Source organism: Cnephaeus nilssonii, assembly GCF_951640355.1.
Source record: "Cnephaeus nilssonii genome assembly, chromosome: 21".
In the NCBI taxonomy this organism is placed as follows: domain Eukaryota; kingdom Metazoa; phylum Chordata; class Mammalia; order Chiroptera; family Vespertilionidae; genus Cnephaeus; species Cnephaeus nilssonii.
In genome coordinates this window covers 7,909,280-7,924,489 of record NC_137092.1, presented here as the reverse complement: position 1 = coordinate 7,924,489, position 15,210 = coordinate 7,909,280, and the positions used below count along the sequence as shown (strand labels likewise).

Genomic DNA, 15,210 nt, shown 5'->3' with positions numbered 1-15,210 from the left:
ATGAAACTGATACAGCATAACGCTGAATGCAAACTGTAATTTTTTTTTAAGAAAAAATTAAAGTCAAGAATATGTAAATAATTCAGCAGGCCTCAGAGCTTGAATGGAAATAAAATTGCATCTTCAAAAAAAAAAAGAATTTCAGAAGGGAAGGGAAGGGAAGGGAAGGGGAGGGGAGGGGAGGGGAGGGGAGGGGAGGGGAGGGGAGGGGAGGGGAGGGAGGGGAGGGGAGGGAGGGAGGGGAGGGGAGGGGAGGGGAGGGGAGGGGAGGGGAGGGGAGGGGAGGGGAGGGAAGGAAGGGAAGGGAAGGGAAGGGAAGGGAAGGGAAGGGAGGGGAGGGAAGGGAAGGGAAGGGAAGGGAAGGGAAGGGAAGGGAAGGGAAGGGAGGGGAGGGGAAGGGTGGTGACAAGAAAGGGTGGCTTGGCCGCCTCCAGCTCGCCGAGCTCCAGCCGAAGGAGAAGGGGGTAAGTAAAGAGGTCTCTGTACCATGGCTCGTACCAAGCAGACTGCCCGCAAATCGACCGGGGGCAAAGCCCCGAGGAAGCAGCTGGCTACCAAAGCCGCTCGAAAGAGTGCGCCCTCCACTGGAGGGGTGAAGAGACCTCATCGTTACAGGCCCGGTACCGTGGCTCTTCGTGAAAGTAGACGTTATCAGAAGTCCACTGAACTTCTGATTCACAAACTTCCCTTCCAGCGTCTGGTGCGAGAAATTGCTCAGGACTTCAAAGCAGACCTGCGCTTCCAAAGTGCAGCGATTGGTGCTTTGCAGGAGGCAAGTGAGGCCTGTCTGGTTGGCCTTTTGGAAGACACCAACCTGTGCGCTCTCCACGCCCAACGTGTAACAATTATGCCAACAGACACCCAGCTAGCACGCCGCATACGTGGAGAACGTGCTTAAGAATCCACTATGATGGAAAACATTTCATTCTTTTAAAAAATGTCTCTTCTTCCTGTTATTGGTAGTTCTGAATGTTAGGTGTTTTTTTTTCCCCATGGGATCAAAAGGTACCTAAGTATATGATTGCAAGTTGAAAATAGGGGACAGAAATCAGGTATTGGCAGTTTTTCCATTTTCATTTGTGTGTGAATTTTTTTAATATAAATGCGGGGACATAAAGCACTAATGCAAGTCAAATGTTTCAGTGAACAAGTCTCAGCAGTTCAACTTTATAACAATATAAATAAACCTGTTAAATTTTTCTGGGGAAAAAAAGAAAGGGTGGCTTGGCATAGGAGCATTCCATAAACGTGCCTACTCACATACATGTGCCATCAGTCCTTTGGGTTGTTTTTCTGACTGAGTCTGAATGCCACAGGAGAGGCAGAAACCGTGCCGGGCAGCGCTAGAAGAGCCGTCGGCGATGGGGTGTTGGAAGGCAGAGCCAAGCCCGGTCTGATGGGAGAGCACGGGACCCTGGGGAGGCCTCAGACTGGTACGCAGGGAGGGGGGAGGGGGAGAGGCCGCTTTCCTGTCAATTTCACCCAAAATGTGAACTAGCTCTGACCCTTTCGCGTCCATGCAGAGGCGGGTGGGGGGGTCCCAGGCCCTCCTGAGCCTCTTGCAGAAGGCAGAATGTCTTCATTGCTTCCCACGCCTTCCCCTAGTGCCGTGGTCGGCAAACCGCGGTTCGCGAGCCACATGCGGCTCTTTGGCCCCTTGAGTGTTCTAACGCCACTTCTTCAAAATAGACTCGCCCAGGCCGAAAACCGACTTCTGCGCATGGGCCACCAAGTTTCAATCGCACTGTAGTGCGCGCCCGCACGTGGTATTTTGTGGAAGAGCCACACTCAAGGGGCCAAAGAGCCGCATGTGGCTCGCGAGCCGCGGTTTGCCGACCACTGCCCTAGTGCCACAGCTCCAGCCTCACGGGGCATCGAGGGCAGGCTCAGGAGGAGGAGGCAACGGTTCCGAAGTGTCCACAAAACCAAAAGCTGTCTCCTTCATTCCAGGCACGGAGGTCAGTCATAAAAAAGCGTTTATCGCCGATTAATCTACAGCAGAGGGTAGATGGGGAGGGGCGGGGAAGCCACCTTAAACTCCACGCAGCGAGCACGCTTCCTTTTTACAACCTTGGCAACAACAAGCAGGAGACAAAGCCCATTTACAAGGACGGCGAGAGCTCGTCTCCTCGCTGACCCGAGTCCTCGCCACGCATCGCGAAGATCCCCACAGTCATAAATATCCCTGATGAGCAAGCAGAAGGCTCTTAATTGGTTCCAACTCATTTCATGGTGGAGGAAGCCGGGGGGATGCCCTGAATGAGAATAAGAGGGTGAGGGATCTCCCGGGAGGGGATTAAAATCGAATCTTCCATCAAAATGACGCTCCATCGCTGTGCTGACGGGAACCAGGAAAGCTCTGGCCCAAGGCCCCGGTGAGCATGGCCTCCCACCCGCCCAGGCCTTTCCTACCTCAGAGGTGCCAACCCCCTGGCAGGGGAGTTTTGTGGTGGTTGATATTGTTGAGGAAACACCACCATAAGGAGCTAAGGGAGATAACTGGCATTTATTAAAAATTCATTGCAGTCCTAGCCGGTTTGGCTCAGTGGATAGAGCATCGGCCCATGGACTGAAGGGTCCCAGGTTCGATTCCGGTCAAAGGCATGGATCTTGATTCCCTCTCCTGCAGGGTGCATGTGGGAGGCAACCAGTCGATGTGTCTCTCTCACATTGATGTTTCTCTCTCTCTCTGACTCGCCCCGGCCTTCCCTCCTCCCAGTCTCTCTAAAACTCAATGGGAAAATCCCCAGGTGAGGATGAGCAACAACAACAATTAATTGCGGAAACCCACACATAGATGGTCAATTAATTTGCAACAAAAGAGCCAGGAATATACAACGGGGAAAGGACCATCCCTACCATAAATGGCGCTGGGAAGACGGGACAGCCCCACGCAAAACAATGAAACCGGGCCCCTCCGTGCCAGCAGGCACAGACATCAACTCTGGGTGGATTAAAGACTTACGTGTAAGACCTGAGAGCATATGGCTCCTAGAAGGAAGCGTCAGTGATAAGCTCCTTAACATCTGTCTTGGCAGTGAGTTTTGGATTTGACACCAAAAATGCAAAATTAAACAAGTGGAACTACATCAAACTGAAAAGCTTCTCCACAGGGAAGTATCAACAAAATAAAAAGCAGCCTCCTGAATGGGAGGAAATATTTGCACACCATCTATCTATCTGATAAGGGGCTAGTATCCAAAAATATACGAAGAACCCATACGACTCAACAGCAAACCATCCAAGTTTAAGAGGGGGGAGGAGATCTGAAAAGAACATTTCTCCACGGAAGACATGCAAATGGCCAACAGGTGTACCTCGTTAATCATCAGGGCATGCAAATCAAAAGACAAGCGATAACAGGTGTTGGAGAGGCCGTGGGGAGAAGGAAGCCCTCGTGCCCTGTTGGTGGGAATGGAAATCGGTGCAGCCATTCCAGAAAACAGGATGGAGGCTTCTCGAGACATTAAAAATAAAACCACCGTAGGACCCAGCAATTCCACTGCGGGGTACTTTTCCAAAGAAAACGGCAACACTATCTCGAAAACCCATATGCACCCCCGTGTTCGTTGCCGCCCTATTTACAGCAGCCGAGGCATGAGAACAACCCGAGTGTCCGCCGACGGATGCCTGCGTCAAGAAATTGTGATACAAACACGCAACGAAGTATTATGGAGCCATAAACACAAATGAAACCTTGCCATTTACGACAACACGGACAGACCCCGAAGGCATCGTGCTAAGTGAAATAAATCGGAGGAAGACCAATACCATATGGTCTCACGTAGATGTGAAATCTAAAAATAGCAGCAACCACAAAACACAAGCAAGCTCGCAGACACAGACAACAGTGGGAATGAACAAAGGACGCCTGAATCCGAAGAGTCGGGGGGCGACGAGGAGTCTCACTCACCGAAGCGCACAGACCCCGGCATCCTGAGGCTCTCCTTCCCGCCCTGCACCCAGCAGCCGCCTGCTCACCGCCCAGGAAACTCCGCCACAGCTTCCCCCAATCTTCTCCTAAGACCTAATAAAATCTGGCCTCCGCTTTGTCTCCCGGACTTGTCTAAGGTTTGCCATAGCTGGCTTGTCCCGTATTGCAATTCCTCTGCTCTACCTGGATAAACTCAGTTTGGCTAAGCTAAAGTCTCTGTTATTTCTTTTTTTTTTTTTTTTAAATAGATTTTATTGATACTTTTACAGAGAGGAAGGGAGAGGGACAGAGAGCTAGAAACATCGACGAGAGAGAAACATCCATCAGCTGCCTCCTGCACACCCCCTATTGGGGATGTTGTGCCCGTAACCAAGGTACATGCCCTTGACCGGAATCGAACCCGGGACCCTTCAGTCCGCAGGCCGACGCTCTATCCACTGAGCCAAACCGGTCAGGGCTGTTATTTCATTTTTAAGGTCGACAGCAGACCGGTGGTTGCCGTGGGCGGGGGTGGAGGATGGGCAAAAGGATGAAGGGAGTTGAAAGTTCCCAGCTTCCAGTTATAAAATAAATAAGTTATGAGGATACCGTGTGCAGCGTGGGGACAACCGTTAATAATACTGTATTGCAGGTTTGAAAACTGCTGAGCGAGTACATCTTAAATGACCTCCTTATGAGGGGAAAAAATCCCGTGGCCATGCACGGCAGACGGCCTGTGGCGATCATTTCCCAGTATATACCGGTACTGGATCCTGACGTCGTACAACAGAAACGAATGTGATGCTCCGTGTCAACGGTACCTCAATAAAAACACAAGCTCTACTACATGCTTAGTGAAACCCTAGGCCTGTCTTTGTAGCACTGCTGGGCACGTGGCTGGCCATGGGCAGATTCCTAGTTGCACGCACCGTGCTGCACAAGGAGACTTTGCGCGGTGCCATATGAAAAGCGCCCCTCTATGGGGAGAACGGTCAGCAGCAGGACAACGATAAACCAACGGAGGTCTATTCGTACAGAGGAATACTCTTCAGCAATAATAATAAAAAAGGATGGACCCCTGATGGACATAACATCATGGGTGAGTTTCCAAAACATCCTGCTGAGTGGAAGGAGCCTTACGACGTAAAGGAGTACGTACGAGTGGCTCCATGTCTATGACGTCCTGCACTCGGTAAGCTGGAGTGGGGGAAATCTCCACGGGGGTTACCTCGGTGGAAGGGGAGCGGGAGGGGACTTCCTGGGGTGAGGGAAACGGTCTGTGTACCTTGGTGGGGGTTTGGATTACACGGGTGTTTGCACTTGTCAAAACGCAGCAAGCGCACGCTCTCAGACGCGTGCATTTTATTGTATCTAAATTTTACATCGGATGGAAAAACTAAACAAATATTGAACTCCGGTTAATGATGTGCGTGCTGAAGTCTTTAGGAGAAGGGGTTCTGCTGTCTACGATTTACTCTGAAGTGCGTCGCTAAAACGAAACAGATTCGCGGATGGATAAAGGGATAGAGAGATGGAGAGGTACATGGAAGAGCGATTTTGGTAAGTAAGGCCTTAATGGGAGATAGAACCTAGGTGGTTAGTAGACAGGTGTTCGTTGTAAAAATCTTTCTAATTTGCTGTGCGTTGGAAGTTTTTCACTCTAAAATGGAAGAAATAAGAGTGATGTGTTACAAAAAAAAAAAAAATACAACCATTTATTGGGTGCCTGGCTGTACTGGGTGTTTTACGTGTTTTCCTAATCCTCATATGATCCTGATTTTACTAACCATTCTTGGCCCTTCTTTCTCGAGCGCCCTCCGGAGGCTGGGTCTGGCGGGGGCAGCCCCCGGCGCTTGTATTTTGGGTAACGAAAGTGTTCTTCCGAAGCTGCCTCCCTCAGCCCTTCATTTTCCGCACTGGCTTCCGCTTAACCTCAACAATGAAGAAAAGTCTTCAACCACCGGTCCATCAGCACCACCACAGAGACTAACTGAACACCTACTGTGTCCAGGGGACTCAAAGACACACACACACAGCCTCTGCCTTCGGATTTGAGATCTTGCTTCCCAACAGTGTTGTCAGTTTCACTCAAACTCATTAAAAAAAAAAAAAATTTGGTTTTTTGTGTGTTTTTTTAAGTAGCAACCAGCGTATCCAACCCAGCCTGGGGGACTGGACGCCCCTTGTGACTTGGGCGCTAACCTTGGGCAAGTTGCTCGGTTCTCAGGCTTCGTCTGTGAAATAAGGGCTTGAACGAGGCCACCCCTCGGGTCCCCGGCCACCCTCCTGTCCCTGTGACTCGAGATCCGCAGTGACTTTGCAGGCCAGCAGCTGGTCTGGGTGGTGTCACACCTTAGGCTGGAACTGGGGCTGTTGTCTCACAAAAAGTGGGGTCTCTGCAGTGCCTGGCAGATCTGGGGAGGAGGAGGTGCAAACGCAGGGCCTGGAGAGGGGGTTAGTGTCCAGGAGCAGAGACAACGCCGAGAAAACAGTCTGACTTTAGCTCCTGGGAAGCAGGGTGCTACGCACGGGCAGTGTATGACCAGGCGCTACTGGAGGAAGGTTCATCCACGTATTTGCAGTCGTGGAAGAAAACGGCGGCACGAATAACCACTGGCGACGACACGCTGCTATAAAACTGTGAGGCGGACTCCAGAGTGCCCTGCATCTGCGGTTTGCAGGCTAGCATAAGGGAAGGACCTCAGGGACACTCGGGTGAGGGTGACAAGGGGGAGTGAGGGGGGCAGGGCTCAGCTCCCTCTCACACCTGAGAGTTCCAGGTCAGATTTATTTTGAAATGAGAACTTAGACCTCAATTGAACGGCACCAATTAATTACAGAAATGAGTAGCCAGGCAGGGAGTGTCCGGAGGGGGTGTTGGAGGATAAATAACGTGCCGGCGCGTGCCTCCCACAGCTCACTGAGACGCGGCACGTTCACCGGTGAGGTGCCGGCTCGGACCAAAGCCCGGAGTCTCAGGAAGAGGGCGGATTTGGGGGACGGCTGTGCCTCAGCCCCAGGAAATGACTGAAATGGTCTCACTTAGTGCAACACGCGTGCACAATGCACTTGGTGCGCTCAGGCCCCGGGCCCGAGTCAGTCCAGTGGGGCTCTCGGTCCAGACTTGCTTCCAGGGAGCTTGGAGTGGGACAGCATCTCTCCCCACTTCTGTTACCGGGTACCCTACACATTCAGGGCCTTTTCTCCCTGACACTGGACCAGGATCACAAAGCCACACACTTGGGGAAGCCACACGGGTGATAGAGATTCTTGCAGGGTTTGGGTTGGATCCCCTGGAGACGGATATTAAACCCTGCCCTCCACATTTAATCTTACTTAAATGGTCGCATTGAAGGTCTCTTCGTCCCCACCTGATCTTAGATGCCCTAGAGCAGGGGTAGGGAACACCGGCCGGTACAAGGCCCGAGAAATCATTGGGTCTGGCCCTGCCAAGGCGTTAGGGGTGAGTTAAATGTTTGAAAAACGATAGCAGGCTAATGTGTAAGCTGATAATTGTGCATGGCCCGCGAATGATATTATAAGTATCCAAATGGCTCTTGGCAGAGAAAAGGTTCCCCACCCCTGCCCCAGAGGCACAGCGCTAGGCCAGCCCTCGCCTCAGGTGCCCCCTGACCTCTGTCCCACCTGACAAGGGCTCCCTTTGGCACTTCCTCATAGCTGTGCTTCACCCACGGCTGCGGGCGTGACCTCACAGGATGCCTTCCGGTTACCTAACAAACCACCCAAAACCTAAAGGCCTAAGTAAACAATCACTTACTACCTCTCACGGCTCCTGTGGTTGGGAATTTGGGAAGGACTGGGCTGGGCGGTTCTGGCCCAGCATCTCTCCTGGGGTTGCAGTCATATGTCAGCTGGGACTAGACTCATCCGAAGGCTCGGCTGGGGATCCACCTCCAGGTGGCCACTCACATGGCGGGCTCTTGACCGGGCACTCAGTTCCTCTCCGTGGGGTCCTCTCCATGTTGCTGCTCAGTGCCACCCTGGCAGATGCCCTCCCCCAGAGCAAGAAACCCAAGAGACCAAGCCAGACGCCACGATGACTTCAGGACTTAGCCTTGAATGCCCTACACTGTGCCTCCTACCTTATTGTCCTGGTCACACGGCCAGCCCTGATTTAGTGGGCAAGGGGCCACCCAAGGAAGCAAAGGTCGCTGGAGGTCACCTTGGCAACTGGCCCAACACACTCTAAACTTTAGAGTTTAGAGTCTAAAGGATCTGAAGAAAAGGACCAGGCTCAATCATGAAGCCGCTTACAACCTAGCTGGGGGGGAGGAATCTTGCATACCCCTTTGTACATCTAATACAAAGGGGCTGAATAATAGCAATAATAATGATGATGAAAAGACAGTACATGCCCTGGAATGCAAACCAGGTATTGAATGAACAAGACAGATAGAGGCTCTGCCCTTCTGAAGCTTGTAATCTAGTGAGAATGACAGGGTTCTATACATAATTGCACTTGGAATACAATCCCATCTCCTTCCCCTGGCCATCCGTTTCTTCTGCTGCTCACCGCCCGTCTCCCTGAGCGCCAGCCCCGCCGGCCTTGTCTCCATCCCGCCAGCTGACCACGCTCCCGCCTCCCTCAGAGCCTCTGCGCTGGCCGCTCCCTGGAATGCTCTCCAGGTCTTCCCAGCGCCAGCTCTCCCTCACCACTCAGGTCCCTGCACTTGGCTGCCACCCGGTCTTTTCTTGAGCGTTTCTCCTTCACCTCCCCCAACTCTAACACAAAAGCTGCATGAGGACAGAGACTGGGGCATGCCCTCCCTGGTGTCTCCCGACCTGCAAGGTCAGTGATGAATGAACGAGAGGATGAAGTACCCACTCTCCGCCAGGCTGTATAAGGTCTCCCTTCTGGATTATGGTAAACGGGAGCTCCAGGCCTCGCAGTCCAAACCTCGGCTGGTGAATCGCAGACGCAGTGTGAGGTCAAGCCTCGCTGACTGCTTGATGCCGAGCAACGAGCATATGTCTGCCTCCCCGGACGGTCCACATTCGGGATCCCGCCCGGGCTGACTGTGTGCCTTGTACCTGTTCCCTGGACGGGCCCTCAGCTCCCGGCCCCCTCGGCTCGGCTCCCCAGCGTCTCGCCTCCAAGGGAGGGGGCCACGCCGGCCTGTTTTGCTGCCCTTGCGTGTCCAGCTTTCCTGGGCTGAAATGTGGAAAACAGTTTTTTATTAACACCCCGGCTTTCCTGCCTTTCAGGAGAAACGACACGACAAACAGAGGCCCCGCGCGTATTTGTTTTGAAAATATGTTTTTTCATTTGGGAGCAAACGGACGCTGCCAGTCTGCCGGCCCGTCACCTGCTGGGGCGTGTGATTAGCGAGGCCTTTTCTCTCCGGGCGGCGGTGTCCGCTGATGGACTCGCGCTCCCCATGCATGTTTATCTTCCGTTAATTAAAATGTTGCCAAGTCTTCCGTTCGGCCCTCGTGCACAGCAAGGCGGAGCCGTGGCCTGGGGCACTGATCCGGGCTGGCAGGCGGCGTGGGGGCGGTCACCCTATTAAATATTAATCTAAGAGGGCATCAGGCCCGTGGGCCTCCACCCCTGAGGTCCCGCTGGGAGGTCACAAATCAATGCCAGAGCCACTCTCCCTGCCGGGCCGCAGTCAGCCGCGGACGCAGTCTTTCGGAACTGTTGTTTGTCAGTAAATCTGAGCAGGATTCTGGGAGATGGCCCTTAAAAACTGGGATGAATTACCCGCGCACCTACCGTGGGAGGGGGTGCTAACCACCACGTGAAACTGTGTCTTATAAATGACGAACGGGCCAGGCTGCCAACATTTATTTCAAAGCGATGGGCCAGGTTAAGACGAGCACCGCATTCAATGTTAGCTTTGAAAATCTGCCTCCCCCAGGGATGGGGATGAGGACTGAGGTGGCGCTCAAGGCTCCATGCCTCCATTTCGGGGGGAATGTGGAAGCTGCTGCCCACATATTCACCTTCCCACACCCTCCCCCCTCCGGTCTCTGTTAGCTGTGTCTCCATTACGAAGTCATTTCAGCGGATGCCCTTGCTGGGCAGACTCTGAAGCTAGGGGGGGGGACACTCTGTTGTGTGTTGAAATGTGTACCCCCCAAATAAGTTGAAGCCCTAACCCCTGCGACCTGTGACTGTGACCTTACTTGGGAAGAGGGTCTCTGCAGATGTGATTAGCTAAGATGAGGCCATACTGGATTGGGTGGCCCTGCACCAAGGACTCGTGTTCTTGTGAGAAGCGATAAGCGACATTAAGACGCACGGGGGCTCCCTGGGATGTGGGAGGCGGAGGTTGGAGTGATGTGTCTGCCAGCCAAGGAAGACCCAGGATGCTGGCACCCCCAGAGCTAGGAGGAGGCCAGGAGGGACCCGCCCCTGGAACTCAGAGGCCTGATGACACTCCCATGTGGATTTCAGCCTCCCGCACGGAGAGGACACATGTCTATTGTTGGGAGGCACCCCGTGGGTGGTACTTTGCTATGGGCGCCCTGGGAAACGGATGCACACTCTACTCCTGGCCCTTCTGCTGACCCTCCTCACCGGCTCCGTCACCCCTATTCCTTTCCTTTTGGGGGAGGTCAGATACAGTGAAACCCCAACTTGCTAGAAGGCTTAACAAGTGGGAAGTCAGGCTGGGAAACAAGCCTCATCGTATGCCAAACCTTGCGTATAATTTTCGAAACATCCCCGTCCCCGTTCTTCCTTCGCAGAGGTCAGTGAACATGGTAAGATGGCTCTTGGATGATGGAGGATGTGACTCTGCCTCCAGGGTCATCCCTCGGAATTCAAGTCTCCCTGGCTGGCTCCACAGAGGCCGAGAGAAGACGTTGCTGGCCTGAGTTTGTACTGACCCAGCACATACCCGGGAAATTGCGTTTTTATTTTCATATTCCTAACCTTTTGTCGCTTCTAAAAGTTGAATGTAATCAACAAGTAATCATGACGTTAACTTGAGGGTTCCAGCTCGGTGAGTGTCTATTCATTGAGATGCTACAACATTCTGTTGTCTTGAGATAGCTGTGGGAAGAGATATGGAACTCCAGGGCGGGAAACCTGGGCCTGAATTCCAACTCCGCTCATCCTCACTACAGGCTTGGAAGGTAAGTATAATTAACCCTCACGTCTAATTAGCCATCTCCTGTGCCACCTCCAGAGAGATCCACTCAGGGAACCAAAAAGGTGGTTTATGCTTGGCCTTTGTTTTGCTGAGTGGAGCACACCAGCTGAGGGTAGAGATGAACTGCTCTGGGTAACCAAGATGTTGTGGACATTAAAAAGGAGGAGGAGCAAGTTGATGATTGGCAGGGAAGAGGCATTGGGAAGGGGAGGTGGTGAAGACAGGCTGGGATTTGGTTTCTATTGTGGGGAGTTTGGTCTGTGTCTTCTTCCCCATCTCCCCATCTGAGCAATGGAGGCGAACATCCCAACCTCCCAGGCCTGCTGGGTGGATCTTAGAAGAGGATGCAGGTAAGACATCTGGCCCATCTGGCCTCCTCCTTCCTTCCCCTGTTGAACGAGAGCCTACTGTGCTTTTTTTAAGAAGACAGGGAAAAGGAAGAGCAAACTCCCAAATCCACAAGCTGTTTAATGATCAGCTTTGACCTAATTCCACTTCAAAGCGTTTCCTTCCTGCCTCCCACCACCTCCCACCAGGCTGCCAAGCACAGAGACGACATGAAACCTTGGGCCCGATGGGCGCCCGGAACGTTAAAGCCTTTGAGAAAACAGCTGTTTGTTTGTTCCTGTGCCGTGTTTTTGCCCCTGCCTCTCTGGATGACAAGAGCCTGTGGGGAAGCAGAAGAATCTTTGCACTTTCTGTAACCGTCTACGCGGGGCTCTGGCACCCTCATTTCATGCCACAACAACTCTGAAAAAAGCAAATGTGCGTTTCAGAGACGAAGTGCTTTGGCCAAGAGGCACGTGGCAGAAATGGGGCTAGAACCCAGGTCTTCTCAGCCATTTCCTTGCCTTTCGCTGTCTCTGGTAGTTTGGAACCACGACTGCCTCGGTGAGGCTGCATTTGGCTGCAAGCAACAGGAAGCCCACGTCCCCCTGGCTCAGGTGGCCAGAAATCCAGAGGCTGACGGCTTCAGAATCGGCGTGAGCCCTGGCTCTGTGCTCTCTCTGCCCCTCCCTGGCTGTTTGCCTCCGTGCGGTGACCTCACTATCAGCCTGGCTTGGCTCATGCCAAAATGATTCACTGCTCTCCCAACTCCGCATCCACACACCCCAGGGAGCAGGCGAAGGGTCTCGCCCTGTGTCTCTCTTCTGAATAAGGAAGAGTCTTCATACGCAGCCCCGACCAACACCCCCCTGTGCCTCCCTCTCTCAAACGGGAGCAAACCTGTGGTCGGCATCTGTCATATTTGTGGTCACTCTGGCTCCCTTGAATGCTCATCCTTTGTTGGAACAGGTTTGAAATTATAAGTTCCACCTTCCCCAGGTGGAAGCCAGATTTTGCTCTCCCTCTGTTGGGACAAGTTTGATCATAAGCCCCACCTCCCCACGGGGGAAGAGAGACTTTGCTCTCCTGGCACGGAAATGGGGCTTTTACTCAGGAGTTGGTGATGCCAGGACACAAGTACAGAGACGCGGCCCCTCCTCTCCCGCACACGCAGCCCAGGTCTCCGTGGTTGTGGTGGTGTCTCCTGCACAGGAGCAGCGGGAATTCAGCCCAGAGCACCTGCGTCCAGAACTTGGTGGCGGGGGCGGTTTTCCTGTCACCTCTGACCTGTGGAATGGTTTGGGCCAGCCCTGCTCCCAGCAATCCCCGTGTCCTTTCATTAAACCTCTGAAGGGCTGAATCACCCAGAAGTGGCCTGTTTTTGCAGCTGAGAACCTGACTGATGCACACACCCTCCCTGAGCACGAGGCTGGACCTGTGCCCTCTGCTGACCTGTGCACACCCGAGCTCCCCAGCCAATGGGTGGCAAGAGAGTTGGGGTTACGCCAATCATGACCAGCTCTGAAGTTCAGGGGGAGGTTGGCTTCCCAGAACGCATAGGGGAGCCTGTGGGAACCCTAAATAACACTTAGACAAGCCCGCAGGCAAGGGACAGGGTTCACCGCTGTGCGCAGGCGCCCTGCAGTAGGCGGGAGGAGGCTGTGAACCTTCAGCCGTGGACCCCACGTGAATCCCGCATCCTCGGCCTAGCCAAGTGGTTTCTCTCCTATAACCCTCCTGGCAAAGAGCCACCTGGGGCTACCATGACCTTTCTTGAATTTTTTTTGACAGGGGGTTTCCCAAACTTGAATACCACGAAACTCCCCCTCCATGCACGGAACTGAGTTTGGGAAACACTTTCTATGCTCTTCCGTCTACTTGCCAATGGCTTGATTCTCTGTTTTGGGATCTGGCCAGGTCTTGAGCTCCAACTCGGAACCACCATCGGAGGTTCTGGCGCCGGCTCTCTCTCCATCGGACTGGACAACTGTCAGGTTCTACAGAGACTTGGAACCAGAACAGAACTCTGTCCCCACCCTTACTCCTCTTTGCCTTCCTTCCTGAGCTGGTACAATGTGGTCCATCTTGGTTTACTTAAAGGAGCATAGTTAACCATTCCGCCATCTCTGCTCCTCACTTCCGAGTAAACAGCCTCCTCTCCTCATTAACAGCTCAAGCAGGAAAATGCCTACCCCTCCCGGGGCTGTTTCCCTCCCCTGCACCTGGGACAGACCCTGCTAGCCCCCGATGTGATCATGTAGACTCAGGATCCTTCTCAACACAATTCCCCCAGGCAGCTATTATCCATCAATCAGAGTCGGCGTGCCAGGTGAGACAGTCCTACTTACCATCAATGACCTAGTTGATTAAATAGCTAATGTGTTTACTAGAAAAGCTCTGTTGGGTTTCGATTTCAGCTCCCTTATGGAACCTTAAACTAGAGGAGTCTCTAGTTACATCCTATCTACTCCAGGCCTTTCAGGGGGGGAGAATCTGGGTTGTGGGTAAGGATCTATTAGAAGTCTACTTTGGCATAAGCACCGGAATAAGACTGCCAAGGTCAGCAAAGCTTCTACCAAGAATTGTTCTAGCGCACTGCCCACTTCCCATGTTTCTCTGACCCAAACGCACAGAGGTATCTGGTGAGCTGACTTAGCCAGAGAGAAGAGCATCTGAGGCTACCAAATAAATGGCAAGCTACCCCGAGGAAGACGCATCTCCCGGGCAGACAGCAACTGGAGAAGCCCATGATGTCCCCAGCAGCGGCAGGGATTTCAACTTGGCCTGAGCCAATGGAACCATGTGCAATGGAACCATGGGCAGTGGATAGACTGATACCTTCCGTCAGATAACAGGCTGCTCCAGTTTCTTCCCTCTCCACCCCCTCCGCCCCCTCCAAGCTGATCACATTTCCTTGGTGATTTTCATGCTTAGTCAGTAGGTCTTAGGGGACAAGTGCGTATTCCATGAGGACCTTGTCCATACGCACGGGTTTGTGCTAATGTTATCCTCTGTACAGTGCCTTCCTGCCTGCCTGCCGTAAGCACTTATTAAACACCTGCGATGTGCTACGTGGTGAGTCCTACTGTGGAGAAGAAAGCCCTTGAACTCTGGAGCCGCCGGGGAAGGTTGTCTATTAAACAAAGATAATGCCACTGCTCTGATCAGCAGAAAACTGTATTTCCGGTTGCTTCCTCTCTTCTTCGGGTCTTAAAAGAGCTGAAACTGAGTTTGGGGAAAATGGAGAGAGCCAGGCAGCTAAAATGCAGGGATTCCAGGGAATTCTGCAAAATAATGAAAAGCCCCCATAGGGTGAACATAAACCAGTTCTCCATCCAGGACACTATAAAGAGGGTGAGGCAGAACACTTCCTGGCCTCCGCTGATTGCCAAGGACTATTTAGTTTTATATACATTAACTCCCTAAGTCCCCACAATAACGCTATGAGTTAAATGCTTTTATTATCATCATTCAAAAGATGAGAAACAGAGGCACAAAGGGGTTCAATGAGACCTGGCCAGGTAGCTCCGTTGGTTAGAGCACCATCCTGATAGTCCAAGGTGGCGGGCTCGATCCCTGGTCAGGGCACATACCAGAAGCAACCAGTAAATGCATAAATAAGTGGAACAACAAATCGATGTTTCTCTCTCTCTCTCTCTCCCTCTCTGTACATGTTTTAAAAAGAGAGGTAAAATGACTTGCCCAAGGCCTGCAGCTAAAAGTGGTGGAGGTGGGATTTGAACCTATGTAATCTCCCAGCAGAGTCCTAAGCTACCTGAAATATATACAACAAACAAACATAGACAGATCATGGATTGGAGTGGGGTGGGTTGACTAATACCTGGATGG

The 15,210-nt window shown here is 52.6% G+C and overlaps 1 protein-coding gene across 1 annotated transcript; it reads left to right on the top strand.

Annotated features, from left to right (window-relative positions):
- Positions 1–448: 448 nt before the first annotated feature.
- On the top strand, positions 449–1,198 carry LOC307093700 (histone H3.3A-like). Its single transcript, XM_079761997.1, has one exon. The coding sequence runs from the start codon at positions 488–490 to the stop codon at positions 896–898; it is 411 nt and encodes a 136-aa protein (XP_079618123.1). The 5' UTR covers positions 449–487; the 3' UTR covers positions 899–1,198.
- Positions 1,199–15,210: the final 14,012 nt, after the last annotated feature.

Bases quoted from the DNA above. Each gene is read 5' to 3' on its own strand.
- LOC307093700 (XM_079761997.1), top strand. From the start codon at position 488: ATGGCTCGTACCAAGCAGACTGCCCGCAAATCGACCGGGGGCAAAGCC.